Source organism: Pseudopipra pipra, chromosome 17 (genome assembly GCF_036250125.1).
Source record: "Pseudopipra pipra isolate bDixPip1 chromosome 17, bDixPip1.hap1, whole genome shotgun sequence".
NCBI classification, from domain to species: domain Eukaryota; kingdom Metazoa; phylum Chordata; class Aves; order Passeriformes; family Pipridae; genus Pseudopipra; species Pseudopipra pipra.
The window spans coordinates 4,065,286-4,078,646 of record NC_087565.1 but is presented as its reverse complement, the minus strand read 5'-3'; the positions used below and the strand labels follow the sequence as shown (position 1 = coordinate 4,078,646).

The 13,361-nt window shown below is 58.9% G+C and overlaps 1 protein-coding gene across 4 annotated transcripts; it reads left to right on the top strand.

Moving 5' to 3' along the window:
- The first annotated feature begins 752 nt into the window (after positions 1 to 752).
- Positions 753 to 13,000, top strand: SAMD10 (sterile alpha motif domain containing 10). Of its 4 annotated transcripts, none has more exons than XM_064673982.1 (5): positions 753 to 855; positions 6,178 to 6,371; positions 9,812 to 9,980; positions 11,310 to 11,450; positions 11,713 to 13,000. In XM_064673982.1, exons 1-5 carry the CDS (start codon positions 825 to 827, stop codon positions 11,775 to 11,777), a joined length of 600 nt encoding a protein of 199 aa, XP_064530052.1. In that variant the 5' UTR covers positions 753 to 824; the 3' UTR covers positions 11,778 to 13,000. The 4 variants fall into 4 exon arrangements, with proteins under 4 accessions (XP_064530052.1, XP_064530055.1, XP_064530051.1 ...); XM_064673985.1 differs by having other exon boundaries at positions 11,670 to 13,000; XM_064673981.1 differs by lacking the exon at positions 753 to 855 and adding an exon at positions 1,144 to 3,847.
- The last annotated feature ends 361 nt before the right edge of the window (positions 13,001 to 13,361 follow it).

Genomic DNA, 13,361 nt, shown 5'->3' with positions numbered 1-13,361 from the left:
GCTGCTGCCCTATGCTGCAATGGGTCTGTGACAGGGAACCCCTTGCAAAGGTGGAGTATCACAGCACAGGCATCTTCTTGTCCTTGTCCTGGGCACCCAGCAGTGTCTGTGTCCCACCCAGCACAGGATAACCGCAGGGTGCACAGCCAGACCCCGGCCCCTTGGTGGCTGCGAGTGCTGGCACTGATGGTCCCTGGCTGGGAGTCGTGTGTGGCAGCTAAAGGCAGGCGCCTCCAAAAATACCTGTGGGGTTGTCACCCTGGGGGAGTGACGGGTTCTGGCAATGCTGTTCTGCTCCTTGCTGGAATACCGAGCACCAGGGAGGCTCGGTGTGTGCCCACTCATGCTGAGGCCACCCACCAGAGCCCACGCCGTGTACACGGGGATGAGCACCCTCCCCTGCCTGCCCCGCTGGCACCCATCCGGGGAGCCGAGGGTGGGGGGGAGAAGAGAAATTCGGGAGAGAGCGAACAACCAGGTGTTTTCCGCTCTGTGCCCACCGCTAACATGACCAAAAACCTGTGCGTGGTGCCCGCTGCACCCTGGTGTTCCCAAGGACCTGTTCCCCAGCTGGAGAGAGGGAGGCGGGGGGTGATGCGCGCAGCCCCGGGCAGGGGTCGGGGGATGCTCGGGGGATGCTCGGGGGTGCTCGGGGAGGGCGGCAGCGCGGGGCCGGCGGCGGGCGGAGCCCCCGGGGGTGGCGGATCGCGGCGCCGCCCCCGGCGCGGACACCGGGGCGGGGCGGGCGGGAGCGCCCGGTGCCGGCGGCGGCGCGGGGGGCGCGGGGCTCCGTCCCCGCCCGAGCGCGGCCCCGCTGCCGGAGGATGAGCTGCGGCCGGCCCAAGGACATGGAAGGTACCGGGCGCGGGAAGGTGGGGGTGGGCTCAGGTGCGCGGCGGGACGAGCTTCCCCCAGCCCCGAACGCGGCGGGCACGGAGCTGGAGGGCTGCCCGCTCCATCCGGGGGGCTGCCCGCCCTCCATCCCCTGATGCTTCCCTCTCCATCCCGGGGGGTCTGCTCTTCATCCCTGCCCTGGCGCTGCCCCCTCCATGCCGCGGGTCTGCCCACTCTCAACCCCCCCAGTGCTGCCCTCTCCATCCCTGGGCTCAGTCAGTGCCTCCACATCCCCCTTTGCTGCCCTCAACATTCCGGGGAGGGTCTGGACCAATGCCCTACCCCCCGTATTGTGGGGTAACAGCAAAATGGGCTGGGAAATTTGGCTAGAGAGAAGGGATGCAGGTGTGAGGGCAGGGCAGGTGGGCCCGGGGTAGCTGGAGCTGGATAGAACCCCTGGGAAGAGTGTGTCATGGTGGAAGGGAGCTCACTGCAGGCAGGGGTGTCCATGCCTGTGGGCTCCCACACCTGCCTCCTGCCAGGAGAACCTGCTCAGAGCTGCCCTGAGGTCCTGCCTACTGCCCACACTCTCCTGGGTGCCCAACCCTACAGAGATCCGCTGTCCTGGGGTGCTCAGGGACCTCCTGGCAATACCCATTCAGGGCTCAGGAGCACAGACACCCCCAAAGACATGCACAGTCACCCCAGAAACCCTGCCCACTCCCCAATTTTGTCTGCCCCGGGCACCCATCGTGCTGCACTGGGAGGACGGAAAGGACATCTGCCTTTTGTTCCCTTCCTCCTCCATCCTCAGGAGGCTCCAGCATTGAGCAGCCACCAGCATGAGCTCTGTTCCTGCACCAGTCTCCCATCTCACCACTTCTCACCTTCAGAGGGAAGCACTGGGTTGATGCTCTTCACAGCCAGGGCCTGAGCAGAATACACCTTAGGGGAACCCGAAGAGGCAGGAGGGAGTCTCAGTCCTCTCTGAATCTGGTTTCATAGTCTTCGAGGTCAGCAGGTCTTAGGGAACGGGTCAGGGCAGGATCTGGTCCATAAGGACATCCTGTAGGCACAGCTTCTAAGAGGGGATGTGTTTGGGGGTTCCAGAGAGTGTCATTGGGATGATCATCCCTGGGGACTCTGCCAGTGCAAGCAGCACCTCTGCCCTGCACCAGGGTGAAGCCACATGAAAGGGATGGAGAGGACAAGGGCAATGGCAATGGCAATGCCAGCCGGGCTCATGGCTCAGGCAGATGCCTCTAAAAGCGAGATGAGTCCTTCACAAAGCTGCCCCGCGAGCAGAGTGGATTCCCCTTCCTAGGAGTTTTCAGGGATTTCTGGTCCCATTCACCCCTCACCTGCCTGGAGGAACACAAGAGTGAATGACCAGCTCCCTGAATCGTCCTCCTGGCAAACACGGTGTGATGACCCGCCCTTAAGGTTCGACACGGGGAACCAGGAAAACCAACGAAGGGATTTCATTCCTTATGAAGCTTGTTTCAAGCTTCTCCCATTAATCCCGGGAAGCCTGTCTGACCTCAGGAAGCCCGGCTGCCCCCGCCACAGCTGCCTGCATACATGTCCCCAGCTGGAGGGCAGGTCTCTGGGACACCCACGCGTGTGATGGTATCAAAGACACTGGGAGAAGGCTTCAGGCAGTCTTTGCCTGTCCAGGCACTGAACTCCCCTCGCTGTGCCCCTGCCTGCTCCTCCTGCAGCCTGGCTGCCTGCTGCCGTGTCCCCCGGGCAGGTCCCGGTCACCTGCGAGCAGGAAGCATCCGTGAAAGTCACCAGGAGATGCTTTTGTTGCTGCATGTTGCCACATCCCGCCCCGAGGTGTCTCCATCCCCAGGAGGTTTCCCTTCCCTCTCCCCAGCAGCGGCTGCTGCTGCTCTGAGCCTCTCCAGCGCTCACGTTTCACTAGCCATAAAAGTGTCTGGAGAGGGAACGGGAGCGGGAGCAGCCTGGCGAGGGGAGGGAGCGGCGTCTGTCCCTGCCACTGCTGCTGACCCTGTCCCACCGCTGCTGGTCCCCTTGTGGTGACCCGGACCTGGCCTCCCCCCATCCTGCCCTGAGAGGCTGGAGACATGCCCGAAATGGATCAAAGAGCCATGGAAACGAGCCAGCAGTGATTCCCTGGCGGCAAACAGGCAGTGGGGTGTCCATCGCAGGGGACTGGCAAACGTGGTGCAGGGATCATGGACCAGCTCGCGGGGACTTGGAACAGTGGGGTCACAGTGACTGTTTGGGAACCAAAGCTGAGCACTCCCTTCCCCACTCTGGCTCGGACCCATCCAGCCTGGAGACTCCTGCAGCTCCTTTCAGGGTTCAGCACAGCCTTTGCTCTCTGACCCACACTGCCTCTGCGGGCACCCCCCTTCTGCCCGGACCCCAACATGGCCATAACCACGATAGCTTTGGCTGGGAGCAGGTGCAGCCCACACTGAGCCCTGTAGCCCCTTCCCAGGAAGGCTGCTTTTCATCTTAGTGCCTCTTTCTTTTCCTCCTGCATCCCAAATGCCTCAAGCCACCAGTGACCCCAGTGCTGCGATACTCATGCTACGGCTCCGCTCAGCCCCAGGGCACTTTGATGCCCGGTGGGTCAAATGTCTCTTGCAGCAGCCCCTCAGGCTTCCTGTCCATCCCAGCTGGCCCTGCCGCGGGATTAGGCGGGAGCATGCGAGTAAAGCACCGAACATCTCTCCGGATCAAACGCCCACGGGGCAGTGGGGAGGGGGCATAATTCACCCCCCCTCCATTCAAAACCCGCTCGGGGCTGCCCGGAGCTGGGATGAGCCTGCAGCCAGCGCTCAGTGGCAGTGGGAGGGAGGCGATCGGGGAAGTCAGTCAGGTGTGGACGAGGTATGAGGGGAGGCAGGGATGGAGCCGCACTCGTGACAGCGGTGCCGAGCGCTCACGCGCATCCCTCCTCCCGCCGAGATGCAGCAGGGCCGGCCATCCCTCTGCTGCGTCTCCACCATCCGCAGCTCGCAGGGACCACCCGAGCCAGGTGAGGGGTCTCCAGGGAGCGGCTGGGGGGTGCAGGGCATGGCTGGGGAGCAGCAGGGTCAGCGAGTCTGGTGGGAGATGCTGCATGTACATCCCTGGCCGGCGGGCACAGCCTCCGGCTTGGCAGAGGAGCAGAGGGGATGGCGGGTGGCTGAGTGCTCTTGGGAATGCTGTGGTTACTCCCTGTGCAGGGCATGGGAAGAAGAGGAAAGCCTGTGTTGGATGTTACCCCGCATGTCCCCAGCCCAGGGCTGCCCTGCCACGGGGCTCCTCTGTCCCCATCCTTCCCTTGCTCCAAAACACTCCCTGCTCAGCACCACCTTACCCTCACCCATGTCAAATGCTGCCAGGCGATTGGAAAGTTGGAACCCGAGGGCTGGACTGGGGGAGACGAGGCTGTGGAGGAGCTGCCAGAGGAGCTGGCAGAGGAGCTGCCAGAGCCTCTGGCTCCAGGGCAGTCACTGCCCACCCCAATAGGGAGCTCTGCCGACGATGCTCCCTGCCCTGCCTTTCTTCTTGGCTTGTTGTTCCCTTTGTCTTTCACCCCTCTTTCTCATCTGCTCCCTCACCTCCTCACTCCTCCTCTCTCACCTCTAGCTGTGTTTGCTGGAGGAGCGGAGATGCCCATGTCCTGCTGCTAGAGGCAGATGCTCCACAGATCCCTATGGATATGGGTCCTGCTGATGGCCAGAGCCCCCTTTCCTCTGCTCCCTACAGCGAGTCCTGGGGAAGCCCCAGCACAGCCAAAAGAAGCTCTGGCACCAGCCCCTCCAGACCGGCTGTGTCCATATCTGCCACAACAGCCGGTGGGATGGACGGTTTCCAGCTTGGGGGTATCCCAGAGTGGCTGTGTCAGGTCTGAGTGCTCGGGATGCTGAGGACAGGACAGCCAGTGGCATGGAGAGAGCATCGGGAACCCTTGGCTGGAGGGAGCACAGCCTGGTGTAGACTTTGCCCACCAGGTTCAGGGTGTCTGGGGCTTTCGGAAGCCATCAGAGACATCCCCATGCTTTGAGACAGACACAGAGACCACCCCTGCCAGTCCTGCCTCTGCTCCCCACCGAGCCTCTCCGTGGATCTTGCTTTGGCATGGTTTCCATGCAATCACTTCCCCAGCCATCGGACAGGTTCCCTGCCTCAGTTTCCCCATGGCAATGCTTGTCACTTGGTGTGTTTGAGAAGCAACATTGTGTGATATGATCTGGGTATCCTGGGACACATGGACAACTCTTTTTTTTCTATTTTGACTTTTTTTTGCTGGCTGTTCTCTTACATGAAGGTGTGCTCGAGCTGTCCTTTTGAAACCTCTTTCCTCTTAAAACCCACTAATTAGGAAAATGAGCTGCATCAGCGTTTCTCCAGCATTTTTGCTCTCCCAGGGTGGGTTATCCCAAAGGTGGATCTCCTTCAGATGCTGCTCTGCTCTTGGAGGTGGTTTGTGACTTGCCCAGCTCCCCGTGGTGGGAGCAGGTGAGCTGGGGGATGCTCTGGTCTTTGCTTCTGCGGATCAGAGCTGCTTATGTCAAGCCGTCTGGCTTTTATCTGGAGCAGACAGAGCGTGAGCCCCTAATACCCACTTACCCCTCCTCCCACAGCAGCCAGATCCCTTCACCCCTCTCCAAAGGAAAGGTTTGCATCCTCATTGCAACCCCAATACCTCCAGCTTGTTATAACAGAAGGAACTGGACTTCGAGGATCCTTGTGGGTCCCTTCCAAATCAGGATATTCTATGAATAAGGGACAATAAGTACTTGCGTGTAAATGGCTCTTTGTGGTCATCACTGATGGGCTGGCACGTTTGACCATCCATGGAGTGCCCAGTAGCCATCCCCAAGCACCCATGCTCTGTGCTGGGGGGACCAGCCTCCATCCCCTTTCCCATCGGGCTGCCCAGGGTGGGTTTCACTGCTCCCCTTCCCTCAGTGGTGGCAGTTTGCTCTCAGCCTGGTCCATGGAATGTGGCCCCCTCTCAGTTCCTGTCCCGGCAGGGTGGCAGTGACGAGCAGGAGGTTCTAACCACGTGTTGGGATCAGCTGCAGGCCCCACGTCTGCTCGGCTGGCTGGTGTCAAAACAAGCGTTGCTTGTGAGGGGTTTGTGTGGGCAAACATCTTGTTGGGTGCCTGCTGGATCCTGGTGCCAGCTGGCGGGTTCCTAGGCTGGTGGGTTTTCTCCCTGGCAATGGGAAAGGAAGGAAGGAATGGGGGGAATTTGGAGGAGGAGGCCACAGCCTGAGTTTATCAGGTCCTGTGGGGCAGAAGAGGCATTTTTGGGTGCCCAAGCGCGGGGTGGACGGTCACCGTGGCCATCTCTCATCCCCCTTCCCTCTGCAGCCGCTGCCGCCGCCACCGCCCACTTCAGCTTCTGCCGCAGCCTCCTGGAGCACACGGTGTCGGCCGAAAACCTCAGCTACCGCCTGCAGCGGAACCCGGGCAGCAGCCTCACCTGGCACGACGGCCGGAGCCAGCGCCCCGACGGCGGCCGCACCGTCAAACTCCTGCGCCAGCCGGGCACCGAGGGCTCGCAGGTACCGCCGGGATCCCACCCCGGGCGTGCCAAGGGGAACTCAGCTCCTCACGTCCACCGGCCCAGCGACTGCCCGCAGGAGCATCTCCTCTTTCCCTGCGGGATCAGGCCTTCAGATCCCACTTTGCTGAAAGCCCTTGTGATTATCGGGCATTTGATTATAGTAATATACATAAATATAATAATTTAAGTATGGTCATCAGGCTGAGGGCTGTGCTGGGGTGAGCTCTGTGTGTCACCTCCCCTCTGTGTGTCACCTCCCCTCTGTGCATCACCTCCCCCCCACAGCTGTAGCTGGGACTTAATTTTGCAGTAAATGTGCCAGAACCAAATTCTTTATAATGCCTTAAAATGCCTGAGCGTTTGTGTATGTCTCCTAGCCATGTTTGGGCCATTGTCCTCCTAAACTTTGGAACTTTATTGTATTAAGGAGGCTGTGAGCCAAAGTCTTCCATCCATTCACTGCTGTACAGCCACAGGAAGGAGCATCTTCCCTGCATGTGGCTCCTGGTGCTTTCCAGCCCCCCCCCATAACACCCTGGAGTGGTGTTTAGAGGCAGCACATCCAGCCAGTGACTGCTAAAAAGAAAATGGGGAAAATCCAACTGCCAGGCTTCCAGCCCCCAACATGGAAATGCTTTTTCATTGCATGGGCCCAGCTGGTTTGGGATCAGAGGGGAGCAGGGACCCTGCAATGGATACAATGTCCCATGTGCTGGTGGTACTGTCCCCATCACCTCCAGATGCCCACGTGGCTCCTGCAGAGGGACACTCCAGCTGCTCTCCAGCTGCCCTTCTGCTGCCAGCTGTGCTCATCATGGCTCTCCCTCCTCCACTTCTGTGTGGCGACCAGACGGATTTAGGGAGAGAAAGGTTTTTAATTTGCTGTAAGCAAGGAAACATGCCCGAGCAAAAGGAGGTGATGCAAATTGTTCCTTGCAGATCCCAGGAATGGCTTCCAACCCCCCCCCCCCCGGCTTCCTCAGCCACCTCCTGCCTCCCCGCCAGAGCAGCCTCCCAGCCCTCCTGGCTGCTCTCCTCCACACCGGTGCTCGATATTCATGGCTGAGAGTTTATCAGAGAGACAGCGCAGCTCAGCCGGCTGGAAAACGAACCCATGATCCTTTACACCTTCCCTGCCCCTCTGGGGAGTGCAGGACTCCCTTGGGGACCCTCCATGGGAGGGGAGGATGAGCCCCAACCAGGCAGCGCAGGATTTAGGGATGCCGGGATGGTCCCCGGCGCAGGGCTGTGTCTGATGAGCGAAGCGCGTGCGGCCGTGTGCGTGCCCAGGGAAATTGCCAGTTGTTTGTCACCTCTTCCCCCATGCCTCAGAGGGTTAGTTGGATAATAGCTGTGGGAAGCTCGCAGTAAGCTCCCGGGAAGCTGGTTGTTATTCCCCCCAGCCCCTCCGCTTCTCATCATTACTCGTTAGTGAATCCAGAGCGAATCGCCGCCTCCTCCTCCTCCCCACGGCACGCTCTCCGGCGCGCTCAGCCGAGTGTGAAGGAGCCGCGCAGCCGGCGCGGGCTGGGGCTGCTCCCGCAGGCAGGCGACTCCCGGGATGCGTCTGGGAGAGCCGGGCAGATGCCGGGGTCTCCCTCAAAGATGAGGGTTTGGTTAGGAAACCGAATTGTGTGCACTGTCTACCGCATTTTTCCATCTGCTTTGGAGATGGACTCCTTGGTTATTAATGTACAGCCTCCCAACTTTGACTTCTTCCCTCTTGCTTGAATGTTCCCAGCGAGCTCTGCTTGAGGAAAAGCGCCTTTCCAAGCCCAAACGCATCCCTGGGCACAAGCAGCAGCTCGACCAGGCTGGCCGGGCTCCTCAGTGGGAGCAATGCCTGGCACGGGGCAGGGAACACATCCCAGACCCTCCACTGCCCTCCACTGCCTCCTCTCCGGCATCTCTCAGGAACGTGTCATTAGTTTCAGTAACCGCGGGATGTCTGGAGTCCCTGTTGCGCTAATTATCCCTGCTCCTCTATTAGACATGCTTAATTAGCCAGTGTTCTCACACAGAGGTCGATGTTGGCATACGCACTGACAACCTTTCCCGTGCCGGTGTGTCCCTGCATCAACTGCTGCTCCTGCCCTGCCCCTGCCGTGTCCTGGGCATGAGTGAGCCCTCCTAACCCAGTCCCTTTGTGATGTGGGCAGCAGGGACCCCTTTTCTACACCCACTTGCCTGTGATCCAGCCCAGGACAGTCCCTGCAGTTGGGCACAAGGAGATGCTTTGGAGCAGCGATGTTTGCTGGTGCTGCTCCAGGATGAAGTCTCAGCATCACCAGCAGCAGAGAGCTCACCAATCTTTCCTGGGTGCTAAAACCAGGGAAGAGGAGATTCCTGCATCCTCCAGACCCATTTTCCAAACAACCTTGAGGATTCCCTGGGAGAAGCAGGCTTGTTTCCCTGTGCAGTTACAGCTCAAGACAATTGGGTTGCTCTGTACAAGACAAATCCAGGCTGCAATGACCTCACGAGGCCGGAGTAGCTGTGATGTGGGAGAGGAATCGGAGCTACTTTGTGGCTCAGGGTGAGACTGAGTGGCTCACAATGAGACTGGCCACTGCAGCAGGCAGCTAAAGGAAGGCAGGGAAGGTGGGATTTAGGGATGCTGTCAGACAAGCCTTGTCTCCCTGTGGGTATCACTCGTTACTGTGCGTGGCAGAGCTCTGCGGGAGGTGGAGAGTGGCCATGCTGGTGTGCTGAGAACTGTGACCCTGCTTTATCCCAGGTGTCTCTGGGCAGGGTGGCACCTCAAGAATGGGCTGTGGGGTTCAGAAGCGGCTTTAGACACCTGAGAGGCTGCAGGACCTCATTGTGGCTGATCAGTTCAGGACTGGAGGGGGTTGAGATGGAGAGAAAGGGAGAGTCCCTCCTGTTCCAGGGTACCAGCTGGCTGCTGGCTGCTTTCCCGGGGATTTCTGGTGGGCATGAATTTGCACCAGTACCAACATCTGCTGGGGATGGCTTTGCACCAGTTCCTGCTGTCCCCCAGAACCTCACTGGCTCCATCCCCACAGAGCTGCCAGCGAGTGCCTTTCTCTGCCGGGTGAGGAGGGGACCCTGGGGACCCCCCAGGACATCTCCTGACCCTGTACAACGCTCTCTTGGGCTGGGAGATGTGTAGGGGAGCTGGACTGAGTCTCTTGTCTGCAGCAGGAGGGCTGGGGAATTTCAGATGTGGGGTCTATATAGGGTAGGACCCCAACTCAACCTCCCATCCTCCCTCCCATCACCTCCCTCACTGGTTCCTCTGACACTGCAATGTCAGGGTGATCCCAGAGACTCCAGAGGGTGCAGAACTGAAGTCTGCCAGCATCACCACAATCCTACACAGCCAACCAGCCTCTCCCCCATCCCCATGGACTGACAGCCATTTTCCTCCTCGCAGTGTTGAATCCCACTAACCCCCTTCCCTCACACTCCCCTCAGGGCCGTGGCTGTGACCACTATGGCATCTACCACACCAGCCCCACGCTGGGCAGCCTGGTCAAGCCGGTGGTGCTCTGGACCCAGCAGGATGTGTGCAAATGGCTGAAGAAACACTGCCCACACAACTATCTCATCTACGTCGAGGCTTTCTCCCACCACGCCATCACAGGTACGGTGTGTCCTTCACTTCTCAGCTGGACTAATTTCCATTAGAACATGCTCCTGGGAAATGGCTGTTTGGAGGTTCATGGTTCAGAAGATGGATATTCTGCCCATTTCTCCCCACGAGATGCAGCCAGCGTGAGAGCAGGGGATACAGGGACACTGATCCGGGCTGGGCAGGAGGCATCTGCCCCTGGCGTGAGCTCCAGGATGGGCTGGAAGTTGTTTAAAAGGAGGATAAATTGGTTTATAAGATGGAGAAGTCTCTTCTCCTCACCTACATTAATATAATAATATTTTTGTAGTTTTTTAAATACTGAAAATTTCTGCAGAAGAGGAAAAGCTCTGCCCAGTAAGAGTCCAAGTTGCAGATGCCTTTGTCCAGTTCTGAATCCAACTCCCAACCAAGTCCTTGGAGATGACCCACTTCTCAGACCTGCTCCCTCCTCTTTGCTCCCTGAGGACAGTGGCTTTGACCTCTGTGTTAGAGGGCAGAGCTCTGCCAGGTCCAGGGGACAGCGGCAGGGAGAGGAGCACTGGAGCTGCCCGGGAGGGATGCACAGCCCTAATGCAAGAACTCAGCCAGCTCTTGCCTGGGTAACAAAGGCAGCATTAGTGAGTGTACGCTGGGAAGCAAGGACAAAAGCTGGTTTTAAATCCCTTGTCTAATAGCCCCCAGACTGGAGGAGAGTGGCTCGGCAGGGACTGGAGTGCTAATGCGTTGTGATGGGCACCCCCATTCCCCCGGGATGGCCAGCCCATGTGGGGACCCTGCGCTCAAAAAACATCTCCTCATGTGGGAGGTGGAGCGGAGAAATGGAAAGCTGCTGCCTGCAGGGGTGGGTTACACGATTGTGGTGGCAGTACCTGTCAGAGACTGGGGGCATGGAGCTGTCCCCTGGCACTCTCTGAAAGTGAGGCCATGAATCACAGCCCCACAGAATGGTTTGAGTTGAAAGGGACCTTAAAACTCATTTCGTTCCAACCCCCTGCCATGGGCAGGGACACCTTCTGCTATCCCAGGTTGCTCCAAGCCCTGTCCAACCCGGCCTTGAACACTTCCAGGAGTGGGGCAGCCACAGCTAGTCTGGGCAACCTGTGTCAGTGCCTCACCACACTCACAGTAAAGAATTTCTTACCAATATCCCATCTAACCCTGCCCTCTGTCAGTGCGAAGCCGTTCTCCCTTGTCCTGTCTCTCCATGCCCTTCCCCATCCCTGTGAGCAGTGAAAGAGCACTTGAGGATTTCTTTCATCCCTGCCTGCTGATGGGCTCCCCTCTCCTGGGGTCCCCCACAGGGCCACTGGCGGGCACCAAGCGGTTCCGTGTTTGCAGGCCGGGCGCTGCTGCGGCTGAACGGGGAGAAGCTGCAGCGCATGGGGATCGCGCTGGAGGCGCAGCGGCAGGAGGTCCTGCAGCAGGTCCTGCAGCTCCAGGTGCGCGAGGAGGTCCGGAACCTGCAGCTGCTCAGCCAAGGTAGGGCAGGCGGGGGGCCGGGCAGGGGGAGGCTCCAGGGCTGGACTGCGGTGAGAAGGGATGAGTCGTGGTGCGCAGGGCCAGGCTGCCACACACAGCCCAAAATCCGTCAGTGCCGTTTTGTGTGGAAGGGACGAGGTTCTCCGGGGCTGGCAGTGGGTGAGCTGGGATGTGCCACCCTGCAGGCTGTTTATTCCTTCCTCTCCCACCTTGTTCCAGCTTCTTTTGGAAATGTCTCCTAGCTGATCCGTCTGTTTGGCAGATTGCACCAACACTGTGAACCGAGCTCCGCTGGGATGGGCTGTGCACCGCCGATACGAGACCTGAGCCACACGCTTGGAATACGAAGAGACAGCTTCCCAGACACTCTGGGGCTCCTCTCCTGCTTCTTCCTTCTTTTTCTTTTAAAGGAATACATTCCTGTGCAGGGATGGAATGTTTCTTCCAGCAGACATGGCTCTTGGCTGGAGGAAAATTAGCCAAGCGGCTGCTGGGACAGATGATGAACTTTCACCCACCTGAGCCTGATGGTTCACAGGGAAAGAGATGGAAAAAAGGAGATGGCAACAGGCATGGCTCAGTGCTGTGGGGAAAGGGAACATGGTGATTCCTGGGACAGCTCAGAGCCACGTGCAGGACACTGAAGCATTATGCACGTGGGCAATATCCCAGCACTCGGCAACTTGTATCCGTGCCTCGGAGCTTATTTAGAGAGTTTTAGTTTTCTCATCAGACTGGGCTGTCTTCCAGCGTCCGAGGAGGTGACGTTATCAGCAGCAAATAAGATGATCCAACCAGCCAAAAAAATTCAAAGCAGGGCCAAGACCCCAGCACTCAGCTCCACTTGGTGAGTTAAAAATGGAGCTGAGTCATCAGAGCTGGAAAATCTGGAAGTAAAGGCAGGATGGATGCACTGGGAGGGTGCTGTGGCCTGGAGGGAGCTGCACCAGGAGATCGTCCTTCATCCGTGGGCAGAGGGGGGAGCCCATGCAGGGGCCAGTGGGAGCAGACGTGGATGCTGCCGGGTTGTGTGGGTGCTGCCCCGGGTGAGGATGGGGGATTACTGGGTGCCAGGTACCCCCAACACCGATGCCCAGTCCTGCTCCTCTCCGTGCTCCCACCAGCTCTGAAGAGCTCTGCTCCACCAGGCATTGGCAGGTGCTCATCCTGACCTCCTGCCCAGGGGCTGGCGATGGTGCCACCAAACCCAGGCGCCTTCCTGATGACCTTCACCATCAATAAGGTGAAGGTGTTTGCTGTTATACCCCTCCACTCACTATACCGCCCTGTCCAGAGCCACAGGCTGCTCATGTGGGCAGGTAAGGAACACCCATGTGTAAAATAGGATCTGGGGGTGGGGTGGATGCTATCACCTCCCCACGGTCCTCCTCCAGTGATGAGGGCAGGGCTGTGGATCATGGGGGTCCAAAAAGAGCAGCACCCCAAAGTCCCTGGGGCACTGGGATGTGGAGGCAGGTCACAGTGCCCCCCAGCCAGGCACCCACCCACCTGCTCCTCTGCTGGTAATAAATTAGAGACTGTTATTTTAACTCACTGCTTTTCCAACTCTTCCCACGTCTGAACTTGCGCCATGAGTTTGGTCCCTTCAGCCCTTCCTGGATATGCTCAGGAAATGTGTACAGCCCTAAATCCCCTGGGACAAGCACCTCCATGTGGGACAGGGGTCCTGATGACAGTCCTGTGGGAACGAGCCTCAGCCTGGGGGTTTGCCAGCATTTATTTCCTCTGCAGCTCCACAGAACAATTGAGAAGTAAGAAGCTTCTCATCTTTGCTGGCATGTGGCTAAATGGGGACAGTGGGGGAATTTGGGATCATAGGTTCTGCTGTGAGGGAGGGATATGGTGGGGCAGTGCAGGATGCAGGATGAATGGAGCATCCCTGGGCTCTGG

Bases quoted from the DNA above. Each gene is read 5' to 3' on its own strand.
- SAMD10 (XM_064673981.1), top strand. From the start codon at position 3,778: ATGCAGCAGGGCCGGCCATCCCTCTGCTGCGTCTCCACCATCCGCAGC. The intron at 6,372-9,811 runs GTACCGCCGGGA...CACTCCCCTCAG, and splicing joins CGGGCACCGAGGGCTCGCAG to GGCCGTGGCTGTGACCACTA. The intron at 9,981-11,309 runs GTACGGTGTGTC...CCGTGTTTGCAG, and splicing joins CTCCCACCACGCCATCACAG to GCCGGGCGCTGCTGCGGCTG.